The sequence below is a fragment of the Chelmon rostratus genome, chromosome 20 (assembly GCF_017976325.1).
Source record: "Chelmon rostratus isolate fCheRos1 chromosome 20, fCheRos1.pri, whole genome shotgun sequence".
In the NCBI taxonomy this organism is placed as follows: Eukaryota; Metazoa; Chordata; class Actinopteri; order Chaetodontiformes; family Chaetodontidae; genus Chelmon; species Chelmon rostratus.
Window position 1 is genome coordinate 21,497,223 of NC_055677.1, and position 14,749 is coordinate 21,511,971.

The 14,749-nt window shown below is 42.0% G+C and overlaps 1 protein-coding gene across 1 annotated transcript in view; it reads left to right on the plus strand.

The window, feature by feature from the left end:
- Positions 1-14,749, plus strand: part of LOC121624302 (guanine nucleotide exchange factor VAV3) — an 89,661-nt gene that overhangs the window by 54,210 nt on the left and 20,702 nt on the right. Inside the window, exons 15-19 of the mRNA XM_041961959.1 lie at positions 3,414-3,523; positions 6,853-6,954; positions 8,960-9,051; positions 10,991-11,013; positions 12,212-12,230. Of these exons, the coding sequence (XP_041817893.1) occupies positions 3,414-3,523; positions 6,853-6,954; positions 8,960-9,051; positions 10,991-11,013; positions 12,212-12,230 (346 nt within the window). The remainder of the gene's footprint in view (positions 1-3,413; positions 3,524-6,852; positions 6,955-8,959; positions 9,052-10,990; positions 11,014-12,211; positions 12,231-14,749) is intronic.

The window sequence follows — 14,749 nt, forward strand, 5'->3', positions numbered from 1 at the left end:
TGAACCAGCCCCTCCTAGTGTCTGCATCTGGGTTCAACCCATAGTTCCCTGAAATCCCCACCTCCCTGACAGGAAAGCCACAACATGGTAAAGTTTGGATCCCCCCAGACTGCATGAGTAGATCTCCCAGGTGAATTCTCCCTACTTGGCAGATGTTTTTTCAAGTTTCAGATTTGGCCGTCACCTTGCAAACAATATTGGCACATCTGTTATTCATTTTTTTTTTTTTTTTTTTTGTGGCAACAACACAGCTCCTCGATTCCAAGAGAGTAACTCCATTCTGCTTTTGGCGAGGCCACAGTGATGTTTTGCCTCAGACATGCTGAAAAATTAGGCTCAATTAACTCAAACTGAAGTCAGAAAGGAATAAAATGGGTCGCTTTTTCTCTTCCTGCCAGACTTGCAGACCACATTTATTACTCACATTCTTCATTGTGCTGCACACAAAATTAAGATCAAAATGTGGGCTCTGAATTTTAACCCTCTGAAAAAATGTCCCAGTAATTCTGACAGCCATGTAGGTTTGTTTCTACAGTAACACGTCTTGGTTCAGATATGTCACAAAGTGTCAATCACACATCTAATTTTATCATATGTACCTTAATTAGGAAGCTTAATTTTCTCAGGTCTGATTGGTGGCATCGCTTTGAAATCACACTAATTTCATTGAGTGAAAGAGAAAAGTCATTAGCTTCAAAGCATTCAGCTTGTAATCTTATGAGTTACCAGCTTTGCCAGAAAGCAATGAGCCACTGTAAGATGTGATTTACACTGATTTTATAACACCTACTGTAAAACAGCCTCTCATGATGCTGAATTTCAGAGGGCTGTGTCCATCCTAATACTAGATCAATGTAGCGAGCATCTTCTTTCTAATTTCGCTCTCTCTGATGCTGTCATATACAGTAAAAACATAACAGCAGAATGTGCTCCTGAACATTCTGTACAATAAAAAGAAAACAAGCATCTCCTATAACAACCAATCAGCTGTAATGGATTGAAGTCTTGCGCCGTTGAGTCCATTATTGCCTCTTTATGAGTGAGTCAGCAAAGTTCAGACACCATGTTGGATTCCTGACAAACCAATTAGCGGCGCTACTTCAGCATAATGAGCACCCATAACAATTTATCAGATAAACGCACGTTCATAAAATTGAGTGAAATCTGAGCTAACTTGCTTCTTGACAGTATTTTATAAGCACCTGTACCAAACTCTTTAACTCACTGCTGCCGTTTGTGCTCTGAATCCTCTAATGTGCTCCTAAAAAGAACAACTTGTCGAAATCTTTCCAGCTCATAAAACAGACAACAAAACCATCAAGAGAAAAGAGTCTTAAATAATTTCGTACATGCTCGCTCCAGCACATGTTTTACATTGTCTCGTTCATTTAGCAGCATAATACTGAAACACTGTTAGACGAGAACAGTCTGCCTCCTCCCAGATGGTGTTATCATTAAACCTCGCTTTGGGCCTGAATACACACACACACACACACACGCACACGCACATACAGACAGTGAATACTAAGTGCCAAATGGTGAAAAATATTGCCAATCATAATGAGGAATGATATCCACGGCGTGCCAGGAAACAATGATTTGGGCAATAATGATGTTGTAAATAGCAGACATTAGTAGGCTTAGACCCATATGGGCTTATATAGTTATTATTTATGAAACTTTCAGTTGCCTCAGTGTCATTCACCTCTGACATGATGGATATGATGCAGTTTGTTTGATTGCACATTTATTATGGAAATGTCAAAGATGACAGTGGCTGTCTGAGGGAAGGAGCAATAAGAACCTTCATCACAGAGGCAAAATAATCACATTTACATGCAAGTCAGATGGCGCTAAAACCAAATAACTTTAAAGTCTCATCGCTCTGAAAGTGATGTACACAGCAATAGGAAACGTTTGTGCAACCTTTGGAATGAAGCCATTTTTCATCAGTTCAGTTTGAGCCTTTGCAGCAGGAAGTGATGGCATAAAAGTTAAATGGGTATTTCAACTTTAAAAGCTGCTGTAATCAATATATTTACATGAACAAAACATCAGATTAGTATGTGTTACGTGTAAGGTGTCGCTTACATTGACTAGCCAACAGATCACCCGACTCTGCAGTTGTCCTCGGCTAAATGGTGCATTTTAGCGTCTGTGTTTTGCTTTGGTTTTGGCCCACAACTAGCACCGTTTTCACTACACGACCTGCAGCACCAAGCGCTAAACAGCAGACAAAGTTTGCGACAAATAGTAGCTATAGCTCCCAAACATGTGGAGCTTTGAGCAGCTGAGGTGGAACCCAAAACAGAGCTAAAAGGAGAGTGAGTATTAGATTAACAATCGCCCAGCGGGCATAAAAGACATCTCTGAGAGAATGCTCATGTTGTTCAGCATCTGCTGTGTGTGTAATCTGTATTCTAACAAGTGCATATCAACTTTAAAACCTGATGTCAGTGTTACGTTCACAGCTTGTTTCTGCTGCCCCCAGGTGGCCAAATATTTTTGCAGGTTTGATGTCCATTCCTCAGATAACCAGGGTTCATTCAGGCAGATTGACTCACACGCTGAAAGACATGAGCAAGGTTTAGCTTAATTATATTTTAAGAAGATCAATACAGAAACACTTTATATTATCAGCCTGGATATGTGATCCTTCCTTTTAAATGCCAAAGATAAACCAAGCATAAAAAGATCTGAACTGACAGAAAGACAGACAAACACCTCCTCCTCCCCTTTACAAATTGGTAGCTAGAGATATCTTTGCTGAGCGCAAGTCTTGGTGTCCACTGGGAATGCCTCTGTAGAGGGCTGCTTTCCTTTTCTCTTCTCTGTCTATAGCAAAGATGAGCTTCCCTGACAGCACAGCGAGCTTGGCGTGTTTTTAGCCTTCAGAGCTGAGTGCTAGAAGTTCAAAATCACAACAAGGAGCCATAAAAAGTGCATCTCACAAGCATCTGTTTAGTGAGGCTTTCTGAAAAACAGAGGCATGTGTTGACACAGAGGCTAATAGACAAATATTTAGCCTTTGAAATGGGTAATGGTAGATGATTACAGGCCCACTCACTACTTGGGTCTGTGCATGCTGTCTGATGCCCAGCAGTTATATGGCACAGCTACCTCACACTATTTTCCTCTTCTCCTTCATGCTCTTCCTCTGTGTTTTGTCTCTGTCTGTCAGCTCTGCCGCCCTCCAACCCTTCAGCCTTTGTGTTTGCTCTCCCCGAGGCATCCCTCTTTCATTTTGCATCTCTTTGTCTCCATCTGTCTCCCCGCATCCTGTCTCCTTCAGCTCATGCCCCCTCCTGCTCCATTTGTCTTTCACTCAAGCCCTCAATCTATTTATTCGCAGTCGTTTTATTTTCTGTCTCAAATGTGTGTGTGTGTGTGTGTGTTTTTCTGTGCCGTTGCAGTGGTCCTACGGATTCTACCTCACTCACAACCAGGGCCAGAGCGGCTTTGAATTCTTCTTCAAGACCAAAGAGCTGAAAAAGAAGTGGCTGGAGCAGTTTGGCATGGCCATGTGAGTGTGCTTTGTCTGCGAGTGTGTGCGTTCATGCGTGACGGTGCGATAAGAGTGTGTCCTTTTTTGCCTCTGCTGCATTTTGTCACAGCATCAGAGCCCACACATTTCCCATCCTGTTATTCAAGTTAGGCTACTCGATGATTTGTGAGGGACGTGAGGCTGTGACAGAAAGATGAGCAGATTACGAGTTGCACACTTAGTTTTAATACCAGAGCCTGTCTGAAAATGCATTTATAAAAATGCATGTTGCCCATTTTGCATTGTCAAAATATCAACGTTTTGAATCCAGTATTTTACAGTGTTTAATTAGCATTGAGCTCTATATATCCAAAGAACACAGTTGATTAAACTTAGTGCCAGAGTCAGATGTTTGTAGTTAAACTGCATCAACCAGTCTACATCCTGAACTGGATCCAAATGAATCCAAACTGACTGACAGACTGGTGCCAAGAGTGACAAATGGAACTGTAGTATTTCACTTATCGAGCCAAGAAAGACAAATGACTGACTAATTGTCTCAAAGATCTTCTACCCACCGTTCTGTTGTTGCCGCTACAGGCCAGACATATTTTATTTGGTATACCATAACTGTAGAACAGAACAGCAATAACTGCACAGTTCATTCAAGACCTGACAAAAAATGTGTGGAAACTTTATTTGTTTTTTTTTTATACCACATGAAGGTTTGTGAAGATGTAGCTTGTTGTATGAAACTGGTGTTTGGTGTACAGTCGGGGGCCAGGACTCAATTCTCTCATTTCAAACCATGAAATTCAAAGAAATTAGTGTTGCTTCATTCACCATGACCAAGAAGTGGTTATGAAATTGGCACCAGAAAGATATCGACAGCTTGCGCAGTATAGCAGCTTCTAACAAAAGATGCTGTTGAATTGCATTATGGGAAATGTGGGATCAAGTATTTCATTCCTTTAAATATAACTTAAAATTTTTCATGCCCAAAATAATGTTTTTGTTCAAAGAATAGTTCAATACCATCGTCCTCCCAGTCCTTCTGTGCCTCCTTCAGTTTGAACTGAGACACCAGTCGGTGTGTTAGGCAAACGTGACAGCAGCGACGATTAGTTAAGCACAGCGGTGGCCTCGAGCAGGTGCAATTACAATGCAAATGTCGAAATTAAAAATGAGAAAGAAAGGGAATAATGCACAGAAAAGAAAAATCTGTGAAATATTTTCAAGCTCCAAACTATAGCAACAGGAAGTGAAGACGGAAGCTGAAGCGTGCTGTGATGTGAGAAAACGGGGGCTTTTGGGGCCCAATTAAGGCCCTATGAGAAAAGAGAGGCGTTACCACATGATCACATGCTCCCACAGCGGTGCTTCATAGCTGATCTGTGAACAGTGATTTTCTCACGTGCTGCCTTTATTTCCAAACCACGCACTGTTTGCTCCTCGACTATGATTCAGCGGCCACGAGGGGGTGAGGTCGACACGCTGCTCCACGAACAGAAAGCGGCAGAGAAAAGACAAACTAAACAGCAGTGAGTGAGCGCTCCATCCTTGAAAGTCAGAAGAAGACTCCAAAATACAATACGAGTCCATTTAGAGGACTTAAAATTCAAGCGGCTACCTCTCAGCGCAAGGTTGGACCGTACGGAGTTGTGTCGGGACGCTTTTAAAGCTTCAGTACACAGAGATGTAGTGGAACTGGAGGAGGCCAGTCATCCTCTCAAAGTCAAGTCGAAAGAAAAAAGAAGCTCAGGGGGTTTCTAGTGTTTTTTTGTTATAAACATGCCCGAGCAACATATTCATTATCTTTCAATGTGATTGTTTTTAAGGCGAAAGTGGAACCGCTCTCTTGTTGGTGGCATGCGACTGCGAGTTTTCTTCAGTAAAAAGTGGATATATTGGTTGACCCCAGTACAGAGGAGAGGACACCACTGAAGTTCTCTGTTTCTTCTTTGACACTTTCTTCCATCTCTCCGCTGTTTGTCCCATATTCCAGAGAAAGTGTCATTGCGCTCGCAGTTTGACTAATTATTTGAGTTTCAAAAGTAGCATATTAAGCAAAGAGCTTATGCAATAATGCCATCATGTCAAGCTGTTGAAGCAGTGAATAACAAAGGGAGACCTCTTAAATGAGAAATAAACAGGCCTTGTGCTACAGGCAAGCTCTCTCTCTCTCTCTCTCTCTCTCTCTCACTCTCTCACTCATGCATCTGTGTCCCAAGGGGCCAAGAACGCTCCTGTGTTCACTTCAAGCAGACCTTGCCTGTCTACTTGCAATTCTCTCCTCCCCACTTCAAAGAACTGTATCAGTGAAATGTTCCCATTGCCATGGAAGAGAGTTTGTTGGCTGCAATTATTAGTGAAAAACATTTTATTTAATTTTGAATTATTTTATTTTATTAGTCTTTTTTTAAATTTTCCTTTGAAATGTATGTTTGCATCAAAGCTGTTGGAAAACGGTAACTGATTTGGGCTCATTGGTAACTTCTTCCAGTAGTTTTTGGTCTGTGGGGCGCCTTACCTCTTCCCTTATTTCTAAAAGATGTGTTCAGGGGCATTAAGGTAGAGAACAGTGCATAGTACTAGTGCAATACACACACACACACACACACACACACACACACACACACACTGGCATTTAAAAATGCCAGACTTATGAGACTTAATGAAAAATACAAATGACCATAAATACAAATTAATAATAGTACAGGCATCTTGTCAGAATATTCAAATACAATCTCTCATCTTAACCCATCAGTGAGTAAAAGAATGTCCTGAAAAGATGTTTGTTATGTTAAATATTTTGTATTTATGGTCCTTTACTCTGTGAAGGGTGAGGATAATGTTCACTCGTATATTTAGTATCTATAGCAGGCATGTCAAACCTATTCCATGAAGGGCCGTGTGGCTGCAGGTTTTTGTTCCAACCAAGGAGGAGCACACCAGGCTGGAATCAGTTAATCAGCTGATCTCAGTTTAGCTGATAATTAAGTGATCCCTGCATTGGGTGGAATGAAAACCTGCAGCCACACGGCCCTTTATGGAATAGTTTAGACATGCCTGGTCATAGTGATGTGTAAGACACATGACTGATCAATGGACTGTATTTAAAGAAAGAGAATCATGTAAGAATCAACAAATTTGTAGAAATGACATGCGCAATAGTAATGATGATTGGCTAAAATATGTAAAAGCAGCTATCTGTTTGGGGTTTGACGCTATTCTTAGTTAGAAGGATTGGTTTACTCTCTACTTACAGTGACATCTCAGAGATACTTCAGTGCAGTATCACCAGTTCATATCCTCTAAATGTAAGCTTTCATGGACCTGATGTTTGTTGTGGGTTATGTCTTATTTAGATCCAACATTCGTCCTGAGAACGCCACCCACAACTTCCACGAGTTTCATATGCACACCTTTGAAAGGATCACCTCCTGCAACTCTTGCCACATGCTGCTGAGGTGAGAGGCCAGTTATTATTCACACACACACACACACACACACACACACACACACACACACAGTGGAAGTAGCACAAAATCTCTTCAAGGCTACCGTCAAACATAAAGACTGAGGACGAGACGTGGACCCTTTCCCTTCAAACAACTGTCAGGAGTCCTTTCAAAGACCTCCACTCCTCCTATTCCTCTCCAGTGTACCCTAACAATCTATTCGTCACTTTCCTTTAGCTCCTCTCTTCCTCTGCACATGTGCCTCCATAACACAAAGTTTCTTTTGAATGTGCTGAATGGTACTGGCACCCAGAGGACTGCGCCTCATGGTCCTTCTCACATCGGGAACGACTGAGTGGTTTCACCTAGCGAGGACGGCAAAGAAAAATGTCTGTCACACTTCAGCACTTCTTCAAGGCGATGGATGGGGAAAGGGGACAAGGTTATTGCACTGTGAATATACAGAGCCGGGTGCTGAATTCACCAACAGTTTTCTGAGGATATGAGAAAAACAAGAATAATGCAGGGGAGGTCTCAGAGAGCAAGTGCCGTGTTATATTAATTTTCTTTTAGGATGTTGCTATTTTCTTGATTGTCTCTCCAGATTTCCTTTAAATAATGATTGGTCCTTCTACAGTACCTGCAGAAGAAAATTTGATAACTTGAAAAGACAGATACACGTCAGATATCAGGCAGATACAGATATTAAATGACTACATGAAACATGAGTCTGAGTCAGGTGTTACTCTGTGAGTTTCATATATATATATATATATATGTATGTATATATGACATTATCTTGTAAAACCTACAGCAAAAAAAAAAAAAAAAAAAATTCACTGTGTAGAGCATTAAGAAAATGTTTGCTCTAATCTAATATCTAGTGTACTACACTGGAACTAAAATGCAGCACGCTCAGAAGACTTGTAACGCTTTATGATACCGCACTGTGTCAGTAGTCAGGAAACACGGTGCATACAAATATTCAGTCAAGTGTCTTGTAGAAGTTTTTCAAAATATTTCCTTTCATGTGATTTCATAAGAATTGTGAAGGTTTCATAACAGGGCTGTCCTACTGGTGTAAATTCACACGTTCAGACACACTTCCCCCAGTGCAACACACACCCTGTACTTTTGAACTGAGCAAAAATAATAATAGTGTACCTGCACTTCAACTCCATGCTAGCTTTCTCAAAGAGGTTAAACAGACAATTAGCTGGAGAGCGAAGCAGAGCAGTCTTTCCTTTCATGTCATTTTAATTAGGGCCTCTGAGATGGTTATGTAAATGCAAAACAGAACGGCACACTGCTGCTTCAGTCTGTGCGTGCATATGTGTGTGTGCACATCATTTTCACCAGAATGTGTCAGTATTTATTAGATACGAGCTGATACAGACTTCTGGTTACCTACCCACCACTCCTAATGTGGCTTTGGTAGAAAGTATTAGATCCTGGCTGGTGTCAAAGCTAACGTGCTGATGTTTAGCAGTTATGATGTGTTCATGATCTTAGTTGAGCTTGTTGGCATGCCAACAGCTGCTAATAAGCACTCCAAACAAAGCACAACTGAGGCTGTTAGAAATATCAGTTTTGCAGGTATTTGGCCTAATGATGGCACCAGATGAAATGTTAAGGGGTCCAAGAAGTCATTGCAATGCATCCGGAGGGGGGCGAGAATTCTGTCCAAATTTCAGGACAATCCGTCCAAAAGTAGTTGAGATATTTCACTCAAGACACAAATGTCAAGCTCATGGTGGCACGAGAGGAAAGTCAGCAGATGAATACAAGTCATTAGGATTTATCATCTAGGAATCTTGAAAGTATAAAATTTCATGGCAATTCATTCAATAATAGTGGAGATATTTCAGTGTTGCGCTTCAATTTTTAGCCATGCCGGACTTTTTGCTTCAACTTGGATCCATACTTCCTTATAAGCATTACGGCAATTTACTCTTACTACTGTGTGCTTACTGTCAGGCAATCCATGTGGTGACTTCTCCCGTTCTGTCTGCAGGGGCATCTTTAACCAAGGCTACCTGTGCTCAAAGTGTGGTTTAGGTGCCCATAAAGAATGCCTCGCCCGCTTCGGCTGCTGCGGAAAATCAGGTAAGACACCATTGCTTTACACACAAATGTGACCAAAGTCTCCAAGTTTGTTGCACAACCTGTCAGTCACATCTGCCGCAATTCTGCACTTAACAACTTGTCACTGAACAAAATGTAATTAAATGAACACAAGTGCACTTTCACAGCAGTGTGAGCATAATGACAGATGACACACAGTGGTGAATAAAACCTGATGTGTAAGTGTCTCGTGATTAATCATGGATATGAGGTGGAGCTGTTGCACTGTGATTAAACAGCTACACAGTGACATTCTGAAAAAGAGTGCACCAAGTGGAATTGTGGGAATTAGAGGGTTTGCTGGAAATAACTAAAAACTTAAGTGCCCTTATTTCTCCCATTCCAAGTATTGGATCAGTATTGCAGATATTCATTCAAAAGCTCCCCTGCTTCCCTGGGTGGTTTTGACACTTCTGAACACCTTAAAGGCAATGTCACGGTGTGTCATTGTGCCGATCCCCAAAGCTTAATAGTCGTTTTACTGAGGAGTTTTAAGAAACTCCTGACTTTTTTATTATACCCCTGTTGTGTATCTGTCACTCAGCTCCCGGTGCAGGAGCACTGACAGCTCTGAGAGAAATGGAGGGAAAACTTCAGACATGTGGAATGAAAGGAAGGCCTTCAGAAACCAGCTTAGCATGTCCCCTGCACATGTGTGCCAGCGTGTGTGTGTGTGTGTGAGAGAGAGAGAGAGTGCAAAGAGGTGAAAAAACTAAACACTTTTTGTTTGTGGAAGTTCTTTTAGGTCTTGCAAATGCGTGCTCGTGTTCTCAGAGCACACATACTCGCTGTTTTTAAAACCAGGAAAGCACAGCCTGCACACTCTGCACCCGCAACACTGCATGCTGCAATTGTGTGTGTTTGTATTCCCCGTGGCAAGCTGCCAGCTCCTGTTGGACCTGGCATCTGTCATGGTGCTATCAGGTCGCAGAGGCAATAACGCCACTGCCAGGCCCACCTGGGCACAGTGTGTACCTGAGTAGATTTGGGCGACACCAGCGGCGGCAGAGCTGGTGAAGGCCGGGATGTCGGTTTGAATTCCCACTCTCATTACTCTGCACAGTATTCACCCTCTGCTGGTACAGGAAAATATACCATATACAAGTGTTTTTTAAACTTCAGAAACTCCTAAAAGTGGAAGTACAAAAAAGCAACTCGTTTACAGTAAAGGGAGGCATTTTCATTTGTTACTTCCTTCTTGGTTTTGCTGATCAACATTGAACCTAATACACTCTCAGAAAGCCACAACAAAGCTTGCATTAACTGATTTTGTTAATTCACCAGCAGGTTTGCACTCCTGCTCATAGTATAGGGTTATATGTGTGTGTGTGTGTGTGTCAGAGATAAGCCTTTGTTTACCAGCATTTGTCTCTGTTATCAGCTCCCTTGACAGATGTTTGCGTAACAGGTCAAAGTTCATTTGGGGAACAACAGGCCTGCTGAGAGAAGTGTGTGTGTGTGTGTGTGTGTGCAGGTACTGTAGGTACAGCACATATATTTGTGGCTGTCTGACAGCTAGCATATGTGTGTGAGTGTGGAGGTATGTATGTGTTTATACAGTTGCTCTGTTTGTACAGGTACAGGAGTATGAGTGTGTGTGTGCAAAGGTGTGTGCTTGTGTGTGTCTAGGGGGTGTAACCCATCCCTCAGGGAGCCAATGAAAGAAACTGGTGGAGCAAAAACCTCAGGTCTACCCCCCCCTCCACACACACACGCACACACACCCCCAGCCTCGTTACCTCCTCTATCCTGGCTGTCAGGTAGTGGCAGCGCAGCAAAACAAAGCGAACCATGATCAGACACAAGCGTCCGCCTTCTCCACTAATGAGGGACTGTTGCCTTGTACCGACGAGTGTGTGCAAGTGTTTGCGTGCACCCGCTAACCCGTCATTCACTATGCCTGTTCTCAAACTTCTTTCAGATCCCGGCTCCGTCAGAACTCAGGTGAGCTGTTGCTGTGCTTGTGTGTGTGTGTGTGTGTGTGTCCATGCTGATGTGTATACTGTCTGTCTATGTCTGCTGCTTGCCTCCTCCAAAGCTGTGCTGCACTTTGAAGACTGCTCTCTCCTGCAGCTATTTGCCAAGGAGACTCCAATTGACTTAACTTTCTGCAGCCTACCTGACGCGAGAAACGAGAATGTTTTTGCAGATTTACCCCGAGTTGTCTCTTTGCGCTTCACTGCTACAATGCTCACAAGCATCCCCAAGCAGGAAATTAGACTGAGTTTACGACGATTTACTTAAGTAGAATACCAATAACTGTGGCTAAAACTGCACAACTTATCTCAGCTCATCAGCAAAAACACGGAACTGGGGTGACATGGACAAGTGTCCCTATGGCCCGGCGATTATGTCTGGTGTCAGGCTCGATAGAGTAACTAATGAGACGTGTTCTTTTGCACAAAAAGTGCCAAACACAAATTCAAAAGGCAAAATCCAAACTTTTTTGAAAAAGCAGAAACTCGACCAACTGCTCTCGTGCAATGCGCACAAAAAGTGTGCATGAATACAGTGTGTTGTACTGTTCGTATCACTGGTAGAAACAGTCGTAGTAATAGCAGTAGTAATATTTTTGGGTGGAAATACTGTAGAATGTCCTATTGACTATATCAGTTATTCACCCTCACCAAAAATAAATACCTGTATTTGCCCGTAAAGATCACACCAGTTTAACTATTCTCTGCAACTTTTGTAAAATTTTTGCTGCAGAGCGACACGCAGGAGTTTTCATGTGGTGTCAGTGCATGCAACTTTGATATGTTATGAGACGTCATCCATGCCAGGCCCACTGCTTGTGGTCCGTATAGGGGAGACAGTGCGCTGAGTTCAGATATTAATTCTGTGTGTGCAGCAGTAGGAGGGTATATTCATAGCACACATAGGCTGTGTGTCCTAACTTCAAATTCACCTCAAAGCAGTGTAGCTAATAATTGATTTAGTAGGCTGTAAGGCTGCAGTAGAAGGGCATGTAGGTTACTCTTTCGCCATGGCGGTGATTTGTGTGTGCTACTGATGGTGAAATTGATGAATGAAGTTGAGAATCACTGGAGAAAGATTTAAAACACTCCTGTCTGTATGCGTTTGTTTGTTAACCTGCATATGCCCGTTTCAGTGTGTAACCGTCTCTGTGTGTTTTTTTCAGGGCAAAGATCGAGATCCAGGTGAGAAATCGAAATCGCAACACCAGACATCCTCCCACCTCTCACGCATCCTTCTCTCCCTTCACCGTAGTCTGTTTTTAGCTCTCCGGCTTTGTTTATGTGCATAGAGACTGCCGCTCCATGCTGCTCAAATGACCAGATTTTGATAATCCATGCACCTACTGAAATACCATCTGTCAGCATGCTGCAAGTATCAACTGATGTCAGCTTTAAAAATGATGATGAAATGATGATCTTAAAAGTATGTTAAGCTGTCACACTGATTATCTTTCAAATTAATCGGTTAATCGTTTAGTCTAAAAAAAAAAAGAGGCTGGAAATAGTAAAAAATCCACAGGTGACTTCTGAATTTTCTGTTGATCAACTAATGTGCAAGTAAATCTTTTATTTTGCCCCTTTTACACGTTACAGTATGGTTACTAGGAAATCCTTTGCTTGTTTTGTGGTACTTTAACTACAGACAGGCACATTATACGAGCCAGATCAACCAGGAGAAATTATATAGTTCTTCCTTGAGGTTATTTGTCAGGATTGGCAGTAGGCTTGCATGAATTGCTGCTCGCATACATTTTTTTTCCTGTATCAGAGGTTACCTGGCTCAGTCAGAGAGTAAGGTGCACCTGGTAGCGGTTGCAACAGCTGAGACTCAGTCTATGATTATGAAAGGCGCCTGTAAACAGTTGAAGCTGGATAAAACCTAAACCAGAGTGCACAACACAGCACGTAACAGGGTGTGTACAGTAAATGCAGCAAGTGTAGCCGTTGTATTTCTGCCTCCCTCCGTCTGTGGATTCCTGTCTCTCAATCTTTCTCCAACAGACTGTGAATAACATACAGCATCCCTCAAAACGCATGTGTGTGTGCGCGTGTGTGTGTGAGCCTACACTACACTGAGGGCCTTTAATCTCTCATAAACCTGGCTTCAACACTCATTTTTCCAGCCTCCATCCATTTTGCTGCAGAAAATCATTTCTGACTGGAGACGCATTAAAATCAATAGGCATTTGATTGCCCCAGCCCTTGGCGTTTCATAATATTTCGATGCTGCTCTCCTTGTCTGTTTTCAAAGGTGCACTAACACTTGGCTTGTCCTTGTGTGGATAGGAATGCAATTCATGCCCCCAAGACTCAATTCTCCATGGCCCTGTGTCTTTAGAAGTCCTATTCAGGCAGGCTAGCACATGTCAGGCTGCCAGCCTCATTGCTACAGTGCTGGAACAGACCCTGAAAGAGAAACAAGGCAGATATAGATGTATTAGCTTTCAATACAATGTTGCTGACTTCTCTATTATTTGCCTTGAGCTTCACCCTTTATTCATGCTCATACTTGAATTTCTTTTTCTCACATTGTGTTCTTGAACAACACTATGGCCACACGATGCAGACACGCACGTTTATTTCATTGTGTCAGGCATCTAAGGTGTGAACTGGGTGCTTCATGACAGACATATTACAACTTAGTTTCACTGGTATCTTCATCAATAATGGGATCAAAGTTGGCCATAGTGCAAAATTAAATAGCGCTGACTGGGGCCATTCCAACAACAAGTTCTGCTTGTTTAAAATGGACTTCTTTTAGTGCCAGTACAAACCCTTACTACTATGTAATGTATTACCTGCGTAATATGACAATTAGTCCTTCCACTGGTAATTACAGCAGCTGAGGAAAAAGGATGCATACTATGAGCTACACACACACACACACACACATCATTTTCTATGTGCCTAGTAACCAGCCATGCACCAGAGTGCACTGTTGCTTATCTCTTACATGATAATGAGTAAATGGTCCAAACTATTTGAAAGGGCAGTACACCTGTGACAAAGGGTGTGTTTGTATGTGTGGACACATGTATGCTCCCTCTCATTAGCACCTTTAATGGGGCCATGAATAGTTTAGTAGAGCAAAGATGTACCTTTAGAATGGCAAACACCCTCTTTTTGACCTCAGGCCACATAGAACATGCGTGCACTAACACACACATAGAGGGTCCCATGTGGAGCCAGGCATTCATGCTTAAAGGAATCAAGCTGCAGAAGTTTGAGAGAGGACAGTTTGGCTTAACTGTTACCATAAAACAAAGATTGTAATGTTGATGACAATAGGATTAATAGAACCTTTCAGGTCACTTAAATACACTTAATTTCAAACCCATGGTCCAAAGGAAAAAACATGAAATACATGAACATAAAATCGTCAAAATCACTGGTCATATATAATAGCATCCTACAGGATGAGATTAAAGGAAACAAGGTTGAAAACTGTATATAAATAAAAAGAAAACAAATTTGGTGCGGATTTGTTAAATAATGTTTCATGGACAGTGAATATTGATGAGGCAGATTTGTTTTCAAATGGATTCGTCAGCAATGGTAAACAGACCTTTTGATGGCAGAATAATGAAATCACACCCCTTTGTGGCCCATATTTCCATTAAATTTTACCAATCAGTCATGTTCACACTACATGAAGCCCCCTTTGCAAACAGCATGCAGGAGCCAACTGTGTCCCTCTTGCA